At 44.1% G+C, this 23,182-nt stretch overlaps 2 protein-coding genes across 5 annotated transcripts in view; one reads left to right on the top strand and one right to left on the bottom strand.

Annotated features, from left to right (window-relative positions):
• The window catches only part of REV1 (REV1 DNA directed polymerase), a 91,396-nt gene extending 78,625 nt beyond the window's left edge, over positions 1 to 12,771 (top strand). For all 4 annotated transcript variants that reach the window (XM_067563555.1, XM_067563553.1, XM_067563554.1 and 1 more), the window contains 2 exons: positions 1,540 to 1,642; positions 12,261 to 12,771. In XM_067563555.1, coding sequence (XP_067419656.1) covers positions 1,540 to 1,642; positions 12,261 to 12,372 — 215 coding nt within the window. In that variant the 3' untranslated portion in view covers positions 12,373 to 12,771. The remainder of the gene's footprint in view (positions 1 to 1,539; positions 1,643 to 12,260) is intronic.
• Positions 12,772 to 18,452: 5,681 nt separating this feature from the next.
• Positions 18,453 to 23,182, bottom strand: part of EIF5B (eukaryotic translation initiation factor 5B) — a 66,058-nt gene continuing 61,328 nt past the window's right edge. The window contains exons 19-24 of the mRNA XM_067563552.1: positions 22,587 to 22,718; positions 22,403 to 22,479; positions 22,097 to 22,261; positions 20,894 to 21,032; positions 20,017 to 20,178; positions 18,453 to 19,246 (exon numbers count right to left, since the gene is read on the bottom strand). Coding sequence (XP_067419653.1) covers positions 19,139 to 19,246; positions 20,017 to 20,178; positions 20,894 to 21,032; positions 22,097 to 22,261; positions 22,403 to 22,479; positions 22,587 to 22,718 — 783 coding nt within the window. The 3' untranslated portion in view covers positions 18,453 to 19,138. The remainder of the gene's footprint in view (positions 19,247 to 20,016; positions 20,179 to 20,893; positions 21,033 to 22,096; positions 22,262 to 22,402; positions 22,480 to 22,586; positions 22,719 to 23,182) is intronic.

Genomic DNA, 23,182 nt, shown 5'->3' with positions numbered 1-23,182 from the left:
GCCTATAACCTTAACAGGCGATCCTGCAGTACCTGTTCCAGCTAAAGCTCCAGGGTCTAGCGCTGGCCTCGCTGAAGGTTCACCTGTGGCCATTTCGGCCTTCCATCAGCAGCTAGAGGGGAGACCGCTGTTCTCCCACCCCATGTTGGTCAGGTCCCTCAAGGGGGTGGAGAGACTTACCCCCAGGTCCGTGACAGGGTGCCTCCCTGGGATCTCAACCTGGTCCTCGAGACTCATGGGGGCCCCCCTTTGAATCCATGGCTTCATGCCCGCTACTCATGCTTTCATGGAAGGTAGCCTTCCTGGTGGCCATTACCTTAGATAGGAGGGTGTCTGAGATTAGAGCCTTGACCTCGGAGCCCCCTTATACAGTATTCTATAAGGATAAGGCTCAGTTGAGGCCGCATCCAGCCTTCCTGCCCAAGGTGGTTTCCCAATTTCACTGTAATCCAGATATTTTTCTCCCCGTGTTTTTTCCCAAACCGCACGGTTCGAAGGAGGAGAGGAGATGGCATCTCCTTGTGGATTACATCATGCATCAAGTTCTGCTACGAGCATGCGAAGGTGCTGCTTCCGGAAACCATCACAGTGCACTCCACCAGAGCTCAAGCCTCATCTGCAGCCTTCCTGGAGACATCTGCAAAGCTTCCACCTGGTCATCAGTGCATACCTTCACGTCCCACTACGCCATCGTCCAGCAGGCGAGAGAGGACATGGGATTTGGCAGAACGGTGCTGAGGGTAGCTCACCGGTAACTCCGACCCACCTTCAAGGTACTGCTTGTTAGTCACCTATAGTGGAATGGACATGAGCAATCACTCGAAGAAGGAAACAAGGTTACTTACCAGTAACTGATGTTCTTCGAGATGTGTTGCTCATGTCCATTCCACAACCCACCCCGTATCTCCGCTGCCAGAGTTGGCAGAAAGAAGGGACTGAGGGGGCGTAGGGCTGGCAGTGCCATATATACCGCGGCATGTGCACGGGACTCCAGGGGGCACTAGAGCTGGCCCTCCGGGAACTGCTAAGGGGAAAAAGGGTCCGGGAACCATGCACAGTGGCGTGCACTCCCCTGTAATGAAATGGACATAAGCAACACATCTCGAAGAACATCAGTTACTGGTAAGTAACCCAGTTTTTAAACCTGAAGGTAGCATTGCACTTTAACATAATTTAAGACAATTATTGCCTCCTTGGTATCTTGAAAAATCTGAGCTGCAGGTTTTTTTGTTTCTCTGCAATGCAGGACATCACTGCCCATAGTTTTGAAACAGCTATTCCACTATAAATGCCTACGTCCATTCCCTTTATTTAATAACTGTGCTGTCACTTGTTCTTGCAGGAAAAAACAGGTCTGCTGCACAGATTCCTCAAGATCATGCAGTCCTTGCATATGCAATATACAGATGACTTCAGTGGGAGATGTGGGAGTGCAAGGGCTGCAAGATCAGGCCCTGAAGTACCAATTACTGCAGAATTTCTTTGAATCCAAGTATACTTATAGAAAAGTTACCTGCTGTATCTATATTTTTCTTACAGATCCCATGGAGGAAGATATTCTACAGGTTGTGAAGTACTGTACTGATCTGATAGAAGAAAAGGATTTGGAAAAGTTAGATCTGGTCATAAAGTACATGAAAAGGTAGCTTAATATTTCTCATATATATGACTATTTAATATTTTATGCTAGAGTTGATGTATTAGACATTCCAATGCAAGGTCATAAACTTAACAGGCATGGCATTTGTGAATTCATGATTTAAAAAGAAAAATAAAGTCAGACTATGTAAAAGAGAAGGTTCCTAATTTTTGGAAAGTTGAGCAAGTGAAAATAGCTGCAGCAGTTTTGCAACCTTAAAAGTAACATTAGCTAAAAAGTTGAATGCTTTTCAGACAAAGGATGGAATTCTTCCCAAGTGATTGCACATGTTCATTCCATTTCAGGTGTGCGTGCACCCAATGCACCGGAGTCAGACACTTCTGTCTTAGTGGTATCTGTCAGGGTGGCACATGCACCCTCTGCTGCCTCGTGCTGCTGCATGATGATATAAAAAGCGGACCTATCCCCAATCCTCCTCAGTTCCTTCTTATCGCTCTTAGTCAGTAGTCACAGTGTATTAGCTTGCGTCTTCAAGTGTTCTCCTTTTCAATGAAATTGTTTTCTGTTGTGTATAGTTTGATACTCGTTCATAGTTAGTTCAGTGTACATTTAATTTCTTGGTTGTTTTGTACTTTGGTGGACTATTGCTTCCTGCTTTTTCTGGATGCTGATGCCTAGTACCAGGGAATGCCTTGGTCTTCGAGCTTGAAGTCTTGCGTTGGCTGCAGTAAATCCATGCCGCTGATTGACCCTCCTTCACAGAGTTTAAAATCCCTTGATTAGGGTCATGTCTGGGACAGGTGCCAGATTTTGAGGGACTTAAGCCCCAAACAAAAAAGAATAGGGTGTTCATTCTCTGTCATCTTCTCGTGAAGGCTGCCCTGCTTCTCCCATCAGAGCTTTACCAAGCATGTCTACTTCTGTCAGAAGTGCTGCTCCGGACGTTGCAGTCTTGGCACAGCTCTCCTTCCCTTGTACTGAGAAAGAAACATCAGCATGGTGCTGCAAAGGATTCATCCTCCAAGAGATTAAGGTCCCCAGTACCATCAACTAGTAAACAAGCTGGGAAGCAGAGTAGAATGTTGGAGAGGAGTCACGCACCAGTGCAAGTAGCATCTCAAGCAGCAGCAGCAGCATGTGCTATTGAGATTGACTGATGCTGTGATATCAACCTTTTCAGTGCAACAGCAGCACCAGGAGAACCTCACGATACTGATGACACCGGAGGCATATGCGGTGGCATGCAACCTCCTGTGTCTGTTGGTACTGGGCTCTCCAGTGGTATAGGAGACATCTTGTCCAGTACCAATAAACCTTCACACTGCATCATACTTACCTGCAGGTAAAGGTCAGCTTTCAGTACTGTGGAAAGCTTCATATCCTCCAGCACCCTGTTGTCCGGCACTGTCCAAAGGCAAGACCAGTATGCTTCTCTCAGTACTATCATCTCTGGAATCTTGCCAGTGCTCTTTGGTACCTGGTTGGGTGACTCGGTCCCATCTTCGGAATTAGAGGTTGGCTAATGTGTATCTCAGCCTCAAAATAGGAGGCATCACTCTCCATCATCAAGTGGTTTTCTAGCAGAGGTCCCGTGTTGGTCAAGGAACACAAATCCTTCATCTGAAAGAGGCTGGGGTCCAATACCCTACTAATGGCCATATTGGAACATGAGGAGATTTCCTCCCACAACTGGATCTTCCCTGCACCTTTCTTCATCTAGATCTCCAAGTAGATGCCAGGATAGCTCACATGAGGAGGTTCGCAAAGTTACCCACTGTGATGTCCCCCTCTGCAATCTGGTATGGTGAATCACTGTCACCACAGAACCCCACTCCTGGAGCCTGTCTTACTCTGCTTTGCTATGTGAACTCTCACACCTGGGCAGATCACGCACAGCCTCCGGCAAGCAAGTTGCTCCCAACTGAGTGAGCAAGTGCTCCTGACAAGACCCTCTTTGGGTTATGCAACAGAATGACCGCAGCCAATATTCCCAGTCCCAGATGCAACCCTAGGAATTGCCGTCTTACAATGTTCAGTACTGTCCACTGAACACTGCAAGCTCATATGTTCGTCAGTTTATCAAAGAAATTGATATGCACCAGCCTTGTCACTTCAGATGGAATTCCTAACACACCTTAAACCAAATGCTCTGCTTTAGATAAAACAAACAAACAAATTTATTAAGTACAGAAAGATATTAAGTGACTTTATAAGTCAGAGGAAAGCAGGTCAGATTTGATCAAGAGAAAACAAAAAAGCAAAACACATTCTAAACTAAACTTAACACTTTTGGCAACCTTACAAACTCAGATGATTCTCACCACAGGCTGGCTGGATTGCTTTCCAGCCAGGCTCCCCCTTGGGTCATTACTTCAGTTGCTTGGTAGTGTTTGCAGATGGAGGTGCAAGTTTGAAGTCCACAGTCTGAAGGACTCCAGGGCAACGTTGAAGTCTTTTGGGGATTTATACTCCACTCCATAAAAAAGAAGCAATTCTGCCCTCAGTCATTCCACTGTAACCACCCTTTACACGTAGGCAACTTGACCAGTCCCAGAGGAAAGGGAAGAGTTATAGGTGGAGACCACCACCTCCTCACTTTTTGTCTGCAGCAAGCTCATTTAGTCAGCCTGGGAATACCAAGCAGTCTGTTTGACTGCCTTGTTCAAGATAGCTTACCAGTTCGCCTTACGCCAGCTTCTCCTGTTTTTTTTCCCAACAGGTTATCTCACTTCCTATGCGCTTGGACCCATATTACCGTAGAGCAGTGGGTCCTAAGCACAGTAGAAATGGGATACAACCTTCAGTTTGTTTCTGTCCTTCCTCCCCTCCCCTTTTCAGAGACAACGCTGACAAAGTGGTCCTCCTTTACACAGAGGGAAAGGGTTTTATTCATAATACTTCCTAATTCCAAAGGCAAAATGAGGTCTCAGACTCTTATTAGACCTGCAAGAGCTGAACAAATGTGTAAAGAAAATAAAATTTTGCATGGTCACCTTAGCCACCCTTATCCATTCCCTGGATCCTGGTGAATGCTACACTGTCCTCAACTTGAAGAACACATGTTTCTATCATCAAAGCCACAGGAAATTCCTAAGATTTATGGTCAATGACTCCCTTTATCAGTTCACTTCCCTCGATCTGCTGGCAGTGCTCCTACTAATGCAGCCCAATGTGCTTTTAGCCTTGGCAACAAGGACACACTGTTGACTCCTATCCAGCTTCTTGTCCACTGAAACCACCAGGTCCTTTTCTGCAGAACTGCTGTGTAGCCAGTTGGTCCCCAGTCTGTAGCAGTGCATGGGATTCTTCCATCCTAAGTGCAGGACCCAGCCTTTTTCCTTGTTCAGCCTCATCAGATTTTGGGGGGGCAATCCTCCAATTTTTCTAGGTCACTCTGTGACCTAGAATCTCACTGTTCGATTTTGGACAACATTCTGTATCATGGCCTTTTAGTTAAATAAATAAAAATAAATTAAAATAAATAAATATTTTAAAATAAATAAATAAATAAATATTTAAAATACTAGAGAGGCAGCTTATACTTGTTCATGGATCTCCAGGGCTTGGTCATGTCTTTTTTTGCCCTTGCACTGGATTTTTAGCCTCCAGCCAAGCACATAATGCAACATACCAGAGCTTTGTGTAAATGTCTGAATTGCATTCTTGTAAGAAGGATGCAGAACAAATGTCTGGCTGTGAGGGAAGTATCAGAATCCAGAAATTTACCATTTAAATTCCTTCATTACTGGGGGGGGAAAGTTCTGAGATAAATAGATTAACTGGTGACTCTCTGTGAATTGTAATCCTAATGATAAAAATGCCAAAATTTGTAAAAGTTGCTGTGAAGTTCATATTTGGAGAAATATAGTCCTCTCAACTTCAGAACAGCCTCATGTTACCTATGTGTGAGATTGTATTTATTATAGACTGAAATAGTAACACCCCTGTTGTTAAGGTTGCCAGACACTTCCCATTATAAGACTTTGTTTTCAGTTGCTGATAACTTTGACATTGTGCCCCTGGCTAAATTTTTTGGAAAATTTCAGCCAAAACAGTTTCCCTGTTTCCAAGAACAAGGCTAGGGGGAAATAAGTTGTTCTTCAGTGTTGAAAATATTCTGTCAACTTTTTTAAGCTCTAGCACCCCTGCTTTGGAGCAGGGATTTGAAATTTGGAAGGGGGAGGCCTTTGTGTCAAGGATCTGGTTAGGAGCAAAACTGAAATTGGATGAGGAGGCTGGAATGGGAAACCAGTGGTGCAGGTTGAAAGAAGCGTGGGGAGGGGAGAGAGACCTGATAAGGAGCTGGGGTGTGAGGATAGAACTGAGACTGGCTGGGCAAAGAACTGGCCAAGGAACAGAAGGCAGTGAGGACAGTGAGATTGAATGAGAAGGCTGGGGAGGGAGACCAGGATGGGTAATGTGAGGGGGGAGGGGCAGGAGTCTGGGGGATCAGGAAGTGGGGCATGGAATTGGCTGGTCAGGGAAGAGGGAAGGACTGGGATTTACTGGGCAAGAAGACTGGGATCAGAAGCTTGCAGAGTGGCATTTGGGACTGACTAGGTGAGGAGAATGGAATGGGACAAGGAGTCTGTGATGGGATGGGTAGACTAAAAGAGATGGGGCAGAAGAGGTCAAGTTTTTGGGGTAAATGGGCTGAAGAGTTTGTCCATTAGAGTACACTTCCCTCTAGAGTTTGGAATGGAACCCAAGATCCCTGGATCAGTTTCACCATTCCTCTCTCTCAGCAAATATTTGTGAAACCCATTAGCAAAGTCTCTTCTCTAGTGCTGGTTCTCACAAAGGATAGCAACCTACTACAATTATCAGTTATTCAATTCGCACAGTGGCAGAGGTCTATGTGGATCTAAAGGTTCCAACCCTGTTAATGAACCATGTCAGTATGATGCCACATCATGGAATTCAGTTTGTTTTTTGCTTGGTTGGTTTTGCTTTTTAAAAAACATAACAGATTACACACACACAAACTACATTAAAAGAACATTATTAAGGTTGTAAAGTCCAAAGTTAGGAAATGCCAGAATTAAGGTTGTCTGTGCAACCTTAATTCAACAATCATTTAATTAAAGAATATATTGTAATGCATATGCATAAGGGGGCCAAGTTAAGGTTGCACAGGCATAATTCTGGCATATTTATTAATTCTTCTTCAAGTGGTGTCCCTGTGGGTGCTCCACTTTAAGTGTTGGTGAGTCCCCGCGTCGTTGATCAGAGATTTTTGCTAGCAGTGCTCATCTGGTTCATGCATGCACCGTACCAGTCTTGCAGCACCGTTGACACCCTTTTCAGCACGTGCAACCTGGCTCTCCTCAGTTCCTTCTCAACCATCCGTGGTCGAAGACTGAACCTCTAGCAGTTCCTCACAGCTCATCCAAAATATCCTTCTAGTTAGTTTTCTTGTAGGCATTTAGTCAACTTTTCCCTCAATTTTAGCTTAGTTTTACACTAGTTACCTGTTTTAAAACAAAAAACTTACCCTTAGGTTAGTTAGTTTTTTCCCTTATGGATTCAGGTATCATGCCGGGCTCTCCCAGCTTCAAATGTTGCTCCTCATGCAGGGACGCAGTGCCAGCATCTGGCAGGCATGCTGAATGCATCAGATGCCTGAAAGAGAAATGTCACACTGCAAAATTCTAAAGTCAAGAGCCAGGTGGGACAGAGACCTCTGCTTGAAACTAATTATAATGGAGAGATCTCTTAGACCTGCCTCTGGCCCTGGTCTGGAAAAACCGGTCTCACAACGTAAGACCAGCAGGAAAAGGCACTTACCCCCACCTAGCACAGAACACAAGCAAAGAAAATCACCAACCCTGGCAGCTAAATGACCGAGTACCAAAGTGGCTACACGTTCCTCGAATACATTATCGAGAACAGTGCCTAAAGAGCCCTCTCGCTCCAGTACCGAGGAGAAGGATAAATCACGACACCTCCACCTTGACACGGCCGTGCCGCACCGAACGGTCCACAAAACAACAAAAAACGTCCTAACATCAACACCGTCAGGAATCTCGGCGCTGACCAGAGTCAAAACACTGACAACTGACGAATCTCACATTGTGACGTTGATGACCCTTTCTGAATCGACCTCCAGCACCAAAGGGATACCAGCATTGGCACCAACTGTATCAACACCAACGCCGGCACCGATTACACTGGCACTGAGGAAATATATGGAGAAGTGCAGGCACCGTGAACGTGAGGAGAAATTTTTAACATCCTCCCCCATATCTCCACTCTATGGCACGGATACATCTCCTGCACATTTTTCTCAGGACAAGCCCATCTCACCCATATCTTTCTCAAGTGATAAGGACTATGACGGAGAAGAGGCAGCTATCCTCTCCTAAGGGACAGGTTGTCAAACGACAGCCACACCCCAAAATGTCAACACACCCATGGTTTTGGACCCTCATGGTTCGCTCCACCCGTGTCTTACCATATGCAGTGATTGAGATGGGACATGTGGTCCTCTTATTCTGCTTCCTGCAGCAGACCATCTACCTCTCATGGGCATAGATTCAAATCACCATCCAAGTCTGCCCCAACAGCAACTGAGCCTGAGCCATCAGAGGTTACACAAGGCAGCATACAGGGGGGAAAAACATCACCCTCTCCTAATTCGTCATTCTCCCCAGATGAGGCCATAATCCCTCCACCACCCATCACCGCTGACGACTATTTCAGGACTTATTCAAAAGAGTGGCCGACAATTTAGAGATCCAACTCCAGGAAGTAGCGGAGTCACAATGTAAGCTTCTAAAAATTTTACGAACTTTGGCCTCTTAGAAAATCACCCTCCCTATGGATGACTCCCTGGTGGAGCCTGCCAATAACATCTTGCAAATGCCGGCTACCATCCCTCCCAGCTGTAAAAGGGCAACAAAAAATATTATGTCCCCACCAAGGACACGGAATACCTTTTCACCCACTCACCACCAAACTCCTTGGTTGTAGAAGCTGCCAACCAGAGGAATAAGCAGCAATACCACAAGTCCACACCTCAAGACTAGGAGGATAAGAAACTTGACTTACTTGCGAGAAACGTATACACTTCTGCAACCTTGCAATTGAGAGTTGCAAATTACACGGCGCTGCTAGCAAATTATGGCCATAACTACAGGAAATTATCAGAATTTATTGAACATATCCCAGAGAACAAGAGGGAACAGTTTCAATCTGTTCTAAAGGAGGGACAATTGGTCGCAAGGACGGCTCTACACACCTCCCTTGATATGGCCGATACAGCCACCAGGACAGTGGCAGCAACGGAGGTCATGCATAGAGCTTCGTGGCTACATTCAGCAGCTCTGCCCAGGCAACTCAGACCACCATCAAGGACCTTCTTTTCAATAAGAATGAAGACCGATGACGTGATGCACTCCATGAAGGACTCTCATGCCACGCTCCGCACCTTGGGCATCTACACACCTGCCACAAGAAAGCCCTTTGAATATCAGCCATACAATTCCAGGTACCAATACTATCCACAACATAGGAGATACAACTCGTCGCGTAACCGACAACGAACCCAACGACATCATCGAATCAGCAGCCATAAACATCCCAGGCTACCCCCTCCAAACCTCAGTTTTGAGGTTTTGGAGGAGGGTCTGCCCAACCACCCTCAGCTTCTAGAATCACAGACAAACACCTTTCTCTTCAACCATCAACTGTGCCCTTTCTATCAATCTTGGGTGGACATCACAACGGACAAATGGGTCTTGGAGATTGTCCGATCTGGATACGCTATCCCTTTCATCTGCACATCCTCTATCCACCCCCTTTTCCCGTCCCTCTTCAGCGACCCATCTCACAAGCATCTATTGGGACAAGAAGTCAAACATCTACTACAAATAGGTGCTATAGAACACGTTCCCTCCCAACACAGAGGTAGAGGTTTTACCTACCCATATTTCCTGACCCAGAAGAAGAATGGAGGTGAGACCAATCTTAGGTCTCAGAAAGTTGAACAAATGCGTAAAGGTACAAAGATCCAGGACGGTCACTTCATCTACCATAATCCCGGCACTGGAACAGGGGACTGGGTTCTCAGCTCTCAACCTCCAAGATGTGTGTTTCCATGTTGCTATTTATCCCGCTCACAAGATTCCTCAGGTTCACTCTAGGAACCAATCATTATTAATACATGGTGCTACCCCTTCGGCCTTTCCACCGTCCCAAGGGTTTTCTCCAAGATACTTGCCGTTGTCGCCGCACACCTACACAGGAAAGGAGTCACCATATTCCCCTACCTGGACAATTGCCTGTTAAAGGCACACAGCCAGATTCAGGCCAGGCAGCCAGTACAAATGACAGTCTTGCTTTTTCAAAAGCTTGGGTTGACGATAAACATCAAGAAATCCATCATGAAACCCGTTCAACAAATAGAATTCATAGGGGCACACCTGGACTCCCTTACAGCCAGAGCGTCCCTACCAAGACACAGATTTGACACCACAGTGAGCCTGCAAGCTGTAATACAGAACAGCCCAAACATAACTGTTTGTGCTTGCCTTCAAATGTTAGGACATATGGTGGCAACTACCTTTGTAGTACAGCACGCATGGCTTCATATGCGGGCCCTGCAACTATGACTCTCAACAGTGTACAAACCTCACAGACATTCACTTCACAAGATAGTAGTAATGCCAAACAAGATCAAACAATCAATAATTTGGTGGACACTGCAATCTAACATCAGGTGTTCCATTCACACAGGAAACACCCTGGATTATGATAACCACAGATGCATCACTCATAGGCTGGGGACCACACTTACAGGAACACATAGTTCAGGGGAAATGGTCCACACGTGAAATGACACTACATATAAATCTGTTGGAGCTACGCACAGTTCGCAATGCTTGCTTTCATTTCCTACCCATGATAGCAAACAAATCCATAAAAATATTGACAGACAACATTGGGTGCATGTTTTACATCAATCGACAGGGAGGCGCGAGATCCAACTCCCTTTGCACAGAAACGATAAAATTATGGAATTGATGTATACACCACAATATCGATATTTCAGCGACTTACCTGGAATCCATAACACCACTGCAAATATCCTCAGCAGTGGGTTTGCCATCAACCACCAATGGGAACTATACAACGGAATCCTGGAAGACATTTTTCAACAATGGGATCTCACCCCACAATAGATCTGTTTGCCATGACCCACAACTGCAAATGCCCCCACTTTTGTTCGAGAGTGGGACTAGGAAGCGGGTCAAGAGGGGACACATTCCTCCTCAGTTGGAACAGAGAGCTCCTTTTATGCATTTCCACCCATCCCTCTAATAAAGAAGACCCTATGCAAAATAAGACAGGACAATCCTAAAAACCATCACCAAATCGCCATTTGAACCACTAGCCACCCGTTCTCTAATGCTACTGTCAATGAAAGTAGTATTTCTAGTGGCCATAACATTGGCAAGACATGTAGGGGAACTCGGATCACTCATGGCTCATTCACCATACACAATATTCCATAAAAACAAGGTTACCTTAGACCTCACCCAAAATTTTGTTGCCAAAATCACGTCACCTTTCCACCTAAATCAACCTATTCATCTACCCACCTTTTAACTGAAACCACACGCCTATCCACAGGAGACACTTCTCCACACCTTGGACGTGAGGCGGGTTATCGCATTCTATCTAGATAGAACAAAGCCATCACCCAGACTGTTTGTATCAATTGCAGATCATTGCAAAGGGAAAGCAATATCCATACAAAGGCTCTCAAAATGGATTTCAGGCTGCATTCATACATGTTACAAACAATCTCGTATCCTACCACCTCAAACAATTAAAACACACTCCACAAGGGCTGTGTCCACATCCACAGCCTTCCTAAAGAATATACCAACAGTAGAAATGTATAAAGCAGCCACCTGGACCTCAATCCATACTTTCACTAAACGTTATGCAATTGATCAAGCATCATGATCAGAGGCAGCTGTTGGTATTTCAGTACTCCTCCATACAACCTCTCAACTCTGAAGTCCCTCCAGCCGTCTAAGGGTACTGCTCGAGTCACCTAAAGTGGAGCACCTACAGGGACACTACTCAAAGAAGAAGATACCGTTACTCACCTTGTGCAGTAACTGAGGTTCTTCGACAAGTGTCCCCCTGTTGGTGCTCCACTACCCACCGTCCTCCCCTCTACTTCAGAGTCAGTTATTACCACTCCATGGTAGAGAAGGAACCAAGGGAGGGCCAGGTTGCTTGTGCTGAAAAGGGCACCAACAACACCGCGAGACTGGTATGGCGCATGCACAACCCAGACGAGCACTGCTAGCAAAAATCTCCAATCTGTGACGCGTGGACACGCTGATACCTAAAATGGAGCACCCACAAGGAGACACATCTCGAAGAACCTCAGTTACTGCACAAGGTGAGTAACCCTCTCTTCTTAATGATCTTTTAACATAGTTGTTGTGTGTGTTTTACTAAAAATTAGTCCAAAACACTGTTTATATTGAGCTGCTGTAATTCATTTCTAGTGAGTTTTTTTTATCAGTTTGGATATTGGAAACAAACTCTTCCCAAAGCATCCCCTACTGGAATATACATCGACCTGGGAAGGATGATTGTTCTTTGTTCTAAGCATGGCTACCTTTTTTTTTCTCCCTAGGTTAATGCAGCAGTCTGTGGAATCAGTTTGGAATATGGCATTTGACTTCATTCTTGACAATGTTCAGGTGGTTTTACAACAAACTTATGGAAGCACATTAAAAGTTATCTGAACTTAACTCTTAATAAAGAGCTTGATGAGAGCCTGGAGCTCTCTGCTAGCTGTGCCATAAGTGTTTGTGAGGTATTTGCAAAGTGCATGATAGTAATGCTCTGAGTTTTTATAATTTTCAATTTCTTTTTAAACAAAAAAGTGTTTTGTACATTTCTTTTCAAAAAGTGCCAAATTTGTCAGTATTGCATGTAAATAATTGTGTTAAAATTCTTTTATTGTAGTATAGAATCTATTTGCAAAATGTTTGTTTATAAAGTTTTATGGATTTTTACAGTGAAGTGTTTACAGTTGTTTAATAAAGAACTGTATGTATATTTTTGTACTGATTCCAGTTTGTCAACGCTTCAGTTTGAATATAGCTAACCCTTTATTAAAGCTGTAGCTTTGAGTCATTTTACTAATGTCTGTAGTGTTAAGCGCTTATTTAGCTCTCTCAAAAAAAAAAAAATTCTGAGAAAAATCCATGAATCGTATCTGTTTATATACAGTAGTCTAGAATACATTTGAGTCTGACAGCTTAAAAACACATGCAGTTTTGGGTTGAATATTCGTCTTTCTTCACTTCGGAATTATAAAGACAATACCCATAGAATTCATGCATAAACTGTGTTCAGTATATTTGTAGATCCACACAGTATGAAAGCAAAAGTCCCATATACTCCGTAACACATTCTGAACTACATTGCTCATAAAACTGCAGTGATTTCTGTGACACCATTCAGAAAAACTATTACGGCAGTGATGGGTGTTCACAAAATTTTAAATTACTTTTAACGTTTCACATTGCTACATACTTTGCAGAATCCAGGATTGGCCTACTGGGACTTTGCTGCTCACTTCTTTTCCCATCAGCTAGGAGAAAGATTGATAGGATCAGAGGGAAGCATGGTTAGGTCAGAAAAAACTGTGGAAGGGCATAGAGAGAGCTATTGGCAAGTTCAGCTCCCACCCTGATCACTTCTCAGGTTTTTCATTAGGTGGGAAATACCCACTGTGAGGTTTTAGTAAATTTACCATGTTATGAAGTATGTTACATTAAAACAACTATGGAATTTTTCCATTGTTTGGGGAGTGAAAGGCATGTAGTGAGCACAAAATGGTAATTGATTGCCACAATTAACACATTTTATATAGAAGCTGACCCATATAGCAAAATGTATGGCCATGGAATGAATTTGCCTTTACATTGAAATAATGTCAGCATTAGTTTTTAGCCCTGAATTGCAATCATCTGGTGCATTTTGCTAAGTAAATATTTACTATTTTATCATTGCTCAGTTGTTGCAGCATAGTTTCATAGATTATGAAGGGACCCTTATGATCATTTAGTCTGATCACCTGCAATAACACAGGCCAAAGAACCTCACCCAATAATTCATAGATTACCAGGCCAGACGGTATCATTGTAATCATGTAGTTCTGACCTCCTGTATTACATAGGCCATAGAACTTCCCTGAAATAGATCCTAGAGCAGATCTTTTAGAAGATCTATGCATCCAGCCCATAACTTCTGTTACAGATAGAGCATATCTTTTAGAAAGTTATCAAGTCTAGATTTAAAGATTTCAAGTGATAGAGAATCTTCCACATCCCCTAGAAAGTTGTTCTAATGGTTAATTAACCTCACTGTTAAAAATGTGCACCTTATTTCTAGTCTGAATTTATTGAATAAGCTGAATGCTCTTGATTCAGCCACTAGATCTCTTCATGCCTTTTTCAGCTAGACTAAAGAGCTGTCTGTCAGACATCTTTTCCCTGTGCGTACTTAGACTGTCATCAAGCCACCTCTTAACCATCTCTTTATGAAACTAAATATATTGAGCTTCCTAAGTTTCTCACTATAAGGTGTTTGCCAGATCTTGAATAATTCTTTTAGCTCTTTTCTGAACCCTGTCCAGTTGTTCAACATCCTTCTTGAAGGGCAGACCCCAGAAATGGACACAGTTTTCCAGTAATAGTCTCACTATGTCCAGAGGTAGTATAACTTCCCTACTCCTACTTCTATCAGAGGATTGAGTTTGCACTCAAAGTTACAACATTGCACTGGGAGTTTGTTCAGCTACTTCTTAAGTGCTTGCATATGTCCATTACACTGTAGGTGTGTACACATCTCATGCTCCAGTGCCAGAATCTGTAGGAGCGGCCCCACCAGATCCTTATGCCTCTGAACAGAGGATATAAAGAATGGAGCCATCCCACCCCATCCTTCAGTTCCTTTTTACCATCCATGGTTGGTAATCATTGCATTCTTCCTTGTGAACTAAGTTGTTGCTCCTTATTTTTCTTCAATCTAGCGATATTCCTTTGTTCATCATTTTGGAGTTTTTTCTTAGAATTTTTTTTTAAATGAGAAACTATCTGTTCCAGTTAAGAATTCTTTTCAGCCAGGCAGACCCTCAGGCCTCACCCTGTATGGGGGAATCTGTGCTAAGGTCATCAGGGTTCAAGCCATGCTTGTGTTGCTGAAAACACGTGCCTGTCAGTGACTTCATTCAAGAGTTTGGGTGAGGGCCAAGAGACAGGTGCTCTGTTTTCCTCGCCACATCATCATCCTTTCCGGAAGAGGCAGTGGCAGATACGTCCATAGCCCTAGTGCAGGGTGATTACAAGACCCACCAGGAACTCTTAGAGGATGGCCCAAAACCTAGGTTTGAAAGTGGAGGAAATAGAGGACTGTGCCCTGGCGTTGGTGGACATACTGTCACCGCCTGGTTCAACAAGGGGTGGCCTTACCCCTTAATGAGGCCATTTCAAAGTCAGTAAAAGCACTATCACAAACTCCCACATACCTCCAGCACATGGTGAAACAGGTCAAGAGGGAGTACTTCATGCCAAGGGGTATGAATACTCGTATACACACCCTCCTCCAGGATCACTAGTGATGGAGCGGCAAGGGCAACAGAATCCATCTCCCAAGACTAAGGAAGTTGGATCTGCTAGGGAGAAAGGTATACTCCACCGGCGGGCCGCCAGTTAAGAATATCTAACTACTATGAGCAACACATCTGGAAGAACAGTTATAGAAAGGTTAGTAACTGTTTTTTCAGCACCTACTACCATGGTTACCTACTGACACTCTGGCTATCATGGCCCTGATCTGATCCTCTCTGGCTACTGAGAGATTCCATGCCTCTTTAGCCAGATGAATCAGTGGCCCCACTGCTGTTGCCCATAGTCCCTTCCCACACCATGGCCCCACCCCTTCCTCTTCCTCCTGAGGCCTTAGCCACAAGTCAGAGCTGGGCCATTGTAAGAGCCTTCCAGGGAGCCCAGGCCGCTGTGGGGAATGGCAGACCCTCCCCCCTGCACTGGGCAGTGCACCCCTGTGGGCAAGGACATGGAGCAGGAGGTGCACTTAGGCAACCTGGCCCCCCAGCCATGGCAGATGGAGGGTCTAGGGCTCCCCACAGCAGGGTCCCTGGGTGCCTCTGACAAGGGCCCAGCTCTGGCTTCTGGCCTGGCCAGGAGATAGGGTCTTGGGGGAGTGGGGAGGAGGAGAAGGGGCACAGGACAGGACCTTGGGACAGGTGGGGACTAAAGCCCACTTCAGCTCCCCCCTTGGGAAGAGACTGGCTCTGCTAGCAGGGCTGTGCTGTGCATCAGGGAGCTGATCACCTTGTCATCTCCCCCACCATGAAGTGCAGCTGCTGCTGCTCTGCACCTGCTGGAAGCTTGCAGTTTGGGGGCCAACATGGCTCCTTGCCCTCAACCTACACCCATGTTAAAAATGCCCTTCCATTTTTAAAAGGGGGGGAGGGGGTCCTTGCCCCCCACCATGCGCGCGCGCACACACACACACACACACACACACACACACACACCTTGCTACAAGTAGTTCAGCACATGTGGTGCTAGCTAGACTAGGGAAACACCTTAAGACCAGAAGGCAAATCTTTTCCATCTCAACAGGTAAATTTCTGCTAGTGTTTTGCACATCTCTTGAACAGCCCTGTGCCTGCAGTGTTAGCTAGAGAGCATCCATGCTGTAAATGGATAGCCTTTTGGTTAACTATGGTCCTGTATCATCAGAGCCCTGGTTGAAAGGGGCAGCAAAGAGGCAAACCAATGCTGGTAATACCACACAGGTGCTATGAGGATCACAGGAGCCAGGTCCTGTTTATTTTTTTTTAAGACTGACTAGGAGATATATGAGATTATTTTTCCAGGGCAGCCAAGATCTGGGGCTGTGTAATTGCTGACATGTCCTATTGTACCAGCCTGCAAAGAGGTCAAGGTGGGGAATGCCTTACAGTTGGGAAATGTAGCTGACTAGATCTGGGGCAGAGAGAGAGAGTGAGACCATGTGTGGTGACTGGACACCTGGAAAGTGGGATGGATTGAGTTAGTGATGCTACAGCATTATTGTCTGTTGGCACGTTGCCCCTCTCTGTCTATTCACATAAACCATCGCCACTCTCTTGTCCATAAGAGCTAGAAATTCCTTCCTTGGAGGTGGGGAGGGAAAGCATGACAAGCTAGACCAATGGCTCTCCAGCCTACAGACCTTGTGGCTGCAGAGTTCCCAGGTGGGCTCCCTAACCTAGGGTGGAAGCATCTGTAACCAGAGTTGAAGTAGGTGGTGGGGGAAGTTCCACATTTATATGGGTTGGGTACAGCCACCAGTCCCTAAATCTCCTGTGGGCACTCGAACCAACTTATCCAGTGGCTGAGATATCAGGAAGTATACCGAACACAGCCATCCCTCAGATACAGCCTAACAATGTAAGTAAGTATATGAGACCATGGTATTATGATAGGAGGTGCCTTCACAGCTATTGACACAGCCAACAATGCCTGGACCCTGTTTTGTGGGAGGAACTTGAAGCAAGGGCCTGGCTACCATCTCTCCCTCAGCCACTGCTGCAAGAAACTCTTAGCTGGCTGCCTCTGGCAACTGGTCTGCAAATGATAAAACATTGTCCCAGGAGGAGAACTAACATGCCACCAATCCTGGCTGAGGAGAAAGCCAGAGTTGTAGTTCAGCTGTTGAATAAACTTTCTACCCGTAAGATTTAGCTTTGATACCTGCTGATCCTAGCACCAGCTGTGGGGGTTGCTGCCCGCCTCCCCCAGAAGCTGGTGACTACTGCCCACCTCTGAGCTGTGACTAGCAGGCTGCTGCTGCCCAGCTTCCCCAGATGTTGGCAGCTACCCCGCCTCCCCTTCACTCTGTTTTTCCCCAGGTACCCCCCCTCCCCCCCCAGGGGTACACATACCACAGGGTGAGGAACTATGCAGTAAGGGAACAGGCCTAGAGGCAAGAGGAAACCCCCACCATGCCACTACAGCGATGGCAGGGGTGCCTAATTTCTTCCCAATCATGGCTCCCTGCTAGCAGACCCATGGGGAGGCTCTGCTGGATATCAGCAGTGACAAGCTCTGAGGTGAGTGATGGCTTACATGATGTGGCTGTGACCCCCAAGAGTCCATTTTTGACTTGGGCAGAGCCTTCTTCCCCCCTTTTACTGAGATTCCAGCAGTGCTGCATGGTCTTTGCATTAGCTCCAACATGGTACACCTAGCCCCTACTGCTGCTTTCTATCCTCCGACTGGTAACTCCCCACCCCCCATCACTCAGGTCCAGACAATTTATATCCCTGACTAGAGGAGTCTATTTCCCCCTTGGGACTTAAACCTGGTATTTAGTGCAGCCACCCTTTGAGCTAATGGGTGCATATTTATTGCTTCATCATTCACTCAAGTTTTTTTGGTGGCAGAAGTGAGCACACTGGTGTCTGTCTGACACCTATAACCCCATACAGTGAGGACATAGTGATGCCTGGTCACTGTATGAGGTTATAGGTGTCAGTCAGACACCAGCATGCTCACTTATTTCTACCAGAGCCCCTTTGGCATTAGAGCTGACATTTTGGTGTTTTAGAGTCCCAAACCTACACCATGAACATTTTATGTAAGTTGACAGCAATTTTTTTTTGGCCCATGGGATGGCAGCACGGCCAGAGAGAGATGTTTGGTAGTTTCCTTCTTTGAAACGATGGACTCACACAAGTTCTGTTTATTCAGAACCACCCATAAACAGAGGCTCTCTTTATTTAAACAAGTTATAACACAAGGGCTAATGTGTCCATTTCCTTTATTTGTGGCTCTGCCTTATAATGATTACAGATTGACTTTCATGAACTGTACAACAATAAAAGGTGGCCAACTATGCTTTACATCATTGTTTCACACAAAGCAAATACAGAAATAGCGGATTACCTAATTTTCTATTTTAAAAAATTCCTATAGGCACAAAGCAGAAGAATGGAGGGGGGCGGGGGGAGGAGGGGAAATCAAGGGAAGAGAGAGGTATGCATAAATAAAGAAGTATTTCTTACATCAAAAATGTCCCAGAACCCAAAGTCTGCAGAAGCTTGGTTAATCAAATACTTCAGTACTGATATAATCAATATAAAAGTGAAAGAATTTTAGTTCTGTAATAAAAATTCAATTTTTATTTATTGGTGGGGTGGGGAAGGGCAAACTTTAAAACAGCAGCCACTATAAGGGAAGGGCGGTGGGAGAGGTGAACAGGCACAGTGGAACCGTGGGGACGTGTAAATTGACCACTGTCAAACCAGTGTAAGTTTCTTGGTTTCTCATGGAAAACATTTTATCCACATATTTTCCTCCCAAACATAAGTCTAACAGTCTCTTCAATACTCTGACTTTGTTGGCGATTTTTAGAACAGGAATAGTGAGTCCTAGTCCAGCCTGCTCATTGTTAAAAAAAAAAAAAAAAAAAAAAAAGCAAAAAACCAGCCTAGATTATTTCAAACACTTTCTTCAGTTCTACAATCAGCTGCCAATCAGACTTCTGCATTTCATCTCTAAACCAGTCCTTCAGGGCGTCAATGGACTGACGACTAATCTGTAAATACACAACATATGAATATTAGAAACACATAAGTGTTTTAATTAAATTATTCCCCAAAATACTGGAGGTGGCATGGTCTAGAGGATAGGCACTAGACTAAGTGTGAAGAAACCAGGGTTCTAATATCAACTTTGCCCTACATAGGCAAAGGAGGGGGGGGGGGGGGAACTGAGGCAAAGTGGATTGCCTGTCTTGTCTAGACTGTAAGATCTTTGGGGCACAGACTATCTCACTGTTTGCATAGTGCTTAGAATAATGGAGCTCTGTCCTTGTTACTGTAACACAAAGTAGTTTTAAAAATCTGAAATTGATTAGAGTAAACAAATTATCTGTCTTTATTCCTTGCATCTCCCAAGAGGCAAACTGCAGCAGCTAGTATATTAACCTGCTATAAAGTCTTGATGCATGACAGATCTGTTCCAAGTGCTAGCTGGACAAAGTTGTACATATAAAGTGATGCATTACAGAAGGCTGTAGACATTCATTCAGTGCACTGAAAATATGGGCCTCTCCCCTATAGTTCTTTGCTCTTAGCTATCGTATTTCCTGTCTCAGAAGGATGATGCAAGAAGTATTTAGTTCCAGTTTCACACCCTTTGGTGATGCAGGTTTGCATTCTTAATAGCACTGCTATAAGAGTCAATGCCAGTGCCTCTAATGTTTTGCTCAGGCTCTCACACAGCCTCTACTTCAAGCCACCAACATACCACCAGCCTTAAAACAAACACAGAAACCAGTGCAAGTCTCTGTTAGGAAATTTTTACCTTACTGACTAAGATATCCGTCGCTTCAAAGTGTCGTCCATACATTTTAGGCGATTCACCAGGAATAGGTTCTATCTTAACACAGACTTCTTGGCCTTTTTTTGCAACATCCACTTGTTTGTGGTTCACTTCAATACTTGTAACTATTCCAATTTCAACAAACTGTAATACAACTTAGAAGCTGTTACATATTCGAAAGGAACTTTTGTCCACACTGCTTTCCACAGATCCCACCACCATTCTGTGGCTTCTCACCTTAGATGCATAGAATTCAGAGAATTTGCATTCAAGACTGCTACTGTAATATAGCCCTACCATAGCTATCTCTTAGTTTTACTACATTGACAGAGCGACACACACATTTACATTCACCTTTAGAGCCCCTGAGGTATGAAAAACCTGTTTTTAAAATTGATTTGGAAGATCACCATTTAAACTTAGTTACGTTTTTATAAAAGGTGAGTTTATCTCCTCCTTCTGCTAGCTGCCAAGATCTTAATTTGGATCACTACAATTTAGTGCTGCACCACAGGAACTGCAGTGAGGGAGGGCTGGAGATTGCCTAGGTACCCTAATAATGCAGCCTCTCTAAACCTATCATATAGTCCTGCTTCTTAGCCTCATGCTGTTTGTGTTCTCTGCTACAACACATCATCCAGCACAGGCACATACACCCACTCCAAGCCATGCACCAACCCTGGCCTATCATTAGAAGAGAGGCTCATTTTAGGAGAGAAAGCCGCTCCTACAGCGATTCTGTCCTTTTGGGATCCATATATAGTAAGTAGCTTTTGCTGGAATAGAATGTTGTCCTGCCAACTTTGTTAGGCCAAAACTCATATTATGCTCATAGTAGAAAGATGAGTATTTTACTTACATTTTTGCTAGGTACACACATGAGAGTCCCCTGCTTCACCTGGCCTGCTTCCACCACTACACCCATCACTATTGGGTCACGAGAGTTGAAAATAAACTGAGGAAGTATTTTCATCTTGCAAGGAAATACTGCTATATGCCTAAGAAAGGACATGGAAGAGGCATTTTAAAATATTTATTTGAATATTGTACATAATACTGTGACGTTTGGGCATTTTCTCTCACACACACCCCCCACATCTTTATAATCATTTTAGAGGAGAATATTCATTGAATGAGAACAAATTCTAAAGGAACAAGGACTCCTTCCCAAGCTGACAGTTGCCAGCTGCCAGCCAATACCAGATCTTCCTATATATAATCTGCTTCTAGTCAAAGCAGATCATATAGAAGAGGAGTTTGCATGAGCTTTATTTTGACTAGTTTGAGCAACCAACTCTTAGAAAGTAACTACAGAAATACCAATTAAAATGCAGTTCTCTAAAAAATAGGTAGAAATAACACTGCAAGGGTCTCACATTTGTCACAATGACCCCCAGATCAAATTTACTTATTTTACAAATAAAAAGATGTTCAAACAAACCGCTAGCCCTGCAAACTCAATTTGAGATCTGAAAGAGAAGCTAGGTTCTTGCTTGTTTGCACAACACTAGCCATATGGATTCTGCAGGTCAAATGCTGCCCTTGGTAAACCCCTGCAAGCTTTGGATGGGTCCACATTTGTTTAACCAAGGTCAGAACTGGTCCTATAAATTGGAACTTGGTTAACAATTGCATAAAATGTGCAAGAAGAAATAAAATCCAGCTCACTCACTCACTGTTTTGCTGGATCTCCAAGACTAACCAGAAAGAGTAGCTAAATTATTTTTGTCACTTATACAAAAGATTCCAAAAACCCATAGCAGATCTGAGTAAGAAGCTCCATTTTACACTGTCACTTCAGCCTAGATTTTATGATGATTGTTTTGTGACTGGAAGAGTCCTAGCAAATCTGCTCTTGAGGGGAAAAAAAAAAAAAGTTTCTCTGCTCTGTGCTGGAACTGTAGAATTCCTGAGGTGCCAATAACTCCCGCCCCGCACCCCACTAGAGCTTCACCAGAAGAACTTCATGCTTAACAGAAATATGCATTCAATCATTTACTTTTCATTTCATTGGGTATTACACTAATTTGAAAGCATCCAAATAAGGACAACTCTCACTTACTTGAACTCTTCCTGTTTCTGTTTTTTGTAGTCTTGCCTGTATTTTGTAAAGGCATCAAATAAGTGATAAATTATTTCTGCACTAAAAATTCTAACTCCTAAACTATCGGCCATTTCCTGGGCATCTCGTTCAATCCTCACATCAAACGCCAGAATAACTGCATACCTGCAAGTTTAAAAAAAGAAAAGAAAAAAAATCAGCTGTAAAGTAGCCTACAGAACAACTAAAATCTGTAAAGGAAGGAGTCTTTCAGAAACTTCACCATACATTGCCATGAACACAGAAGCATACAAAAAAATTACTTACTGAGGATCATGTTCCAGCATAACTGATGCCTTCATAACATCCTTTTTATGGACAGGACCTATGTTAATTCCAGCATACTGTTGGGGAAAAGCAATCAATGACTATCCTGCTCTTCTTCAGTTAGATGAACATAGTTAGGGTATGAAATACAACAAATACATTAGAAAGCGTATCAAGTACTTACTGGCACTTCCGATGTCTTAAGAAATTCAAGTAATGCCTCCAAAGAGCCTAAAGTAGAGGCTTGGACATAAACACCTTTCTCTTCTAACTTGATAGCGTTCAGCGTTTGCTTCAGTTCATGTATTAATTCATCCTTTAAAAAGAAAAGCAAGTTTTAGCAATCTTACCAAACCCCAATAGCCTGCTAAGCTTCAAAACTCTTCTAGCCATCCGTGGCCTTATAATGAACCATCAACATCGTAACTGGACATCATATGCCAACTTCTATAATTGGCCCTCTGCTCCACCATTCCACGGCTCAAGTAACTGACGTTTCCATCAGCATATGGAGAAGTTTTTCTTCCTCCCTCCCCACAAACATAGAAGAATCTCTGGACCATAAAGTCCTACCAAATCACTTGAAGATTTTGCAAGAAGGTAGCTTTTGCATTATTATGAAATAAGTTAGTGTTACCAGCCTATCTTCTTCTTTGGGTGGTTGCAGACATGTGTTCTACTCAGGTGTCTGCACACCCAGTGAACCAAAGCTGGAGAATTTTGCCTAGCAGTACAGCACTTGCTCCCTCCCCTCATAAGCCCTCCCATGGCTATATAACA

Source organism: Emydura macquarii, unplaced genomic scaffold (genome assembly GCF_026122565.2).
Source record: "Emydura macquarii macquarii isolate MOO-44397 ecotype Brisbane River unplaced genomic scaffold, CSIRO-AGI_Emac_v2 contig_2531, whole genome shotgun sequence".
Taxonomy (NCBI): Eukaryota; Metazoa; Chordata; order Testudines; family Chelidae; genus Emydura; species Emydura macquarii.
Note: the sequence above shows the minus strand (reverse complement) of the source record. Positions and strands in the feature narration are given on the sequence as shown.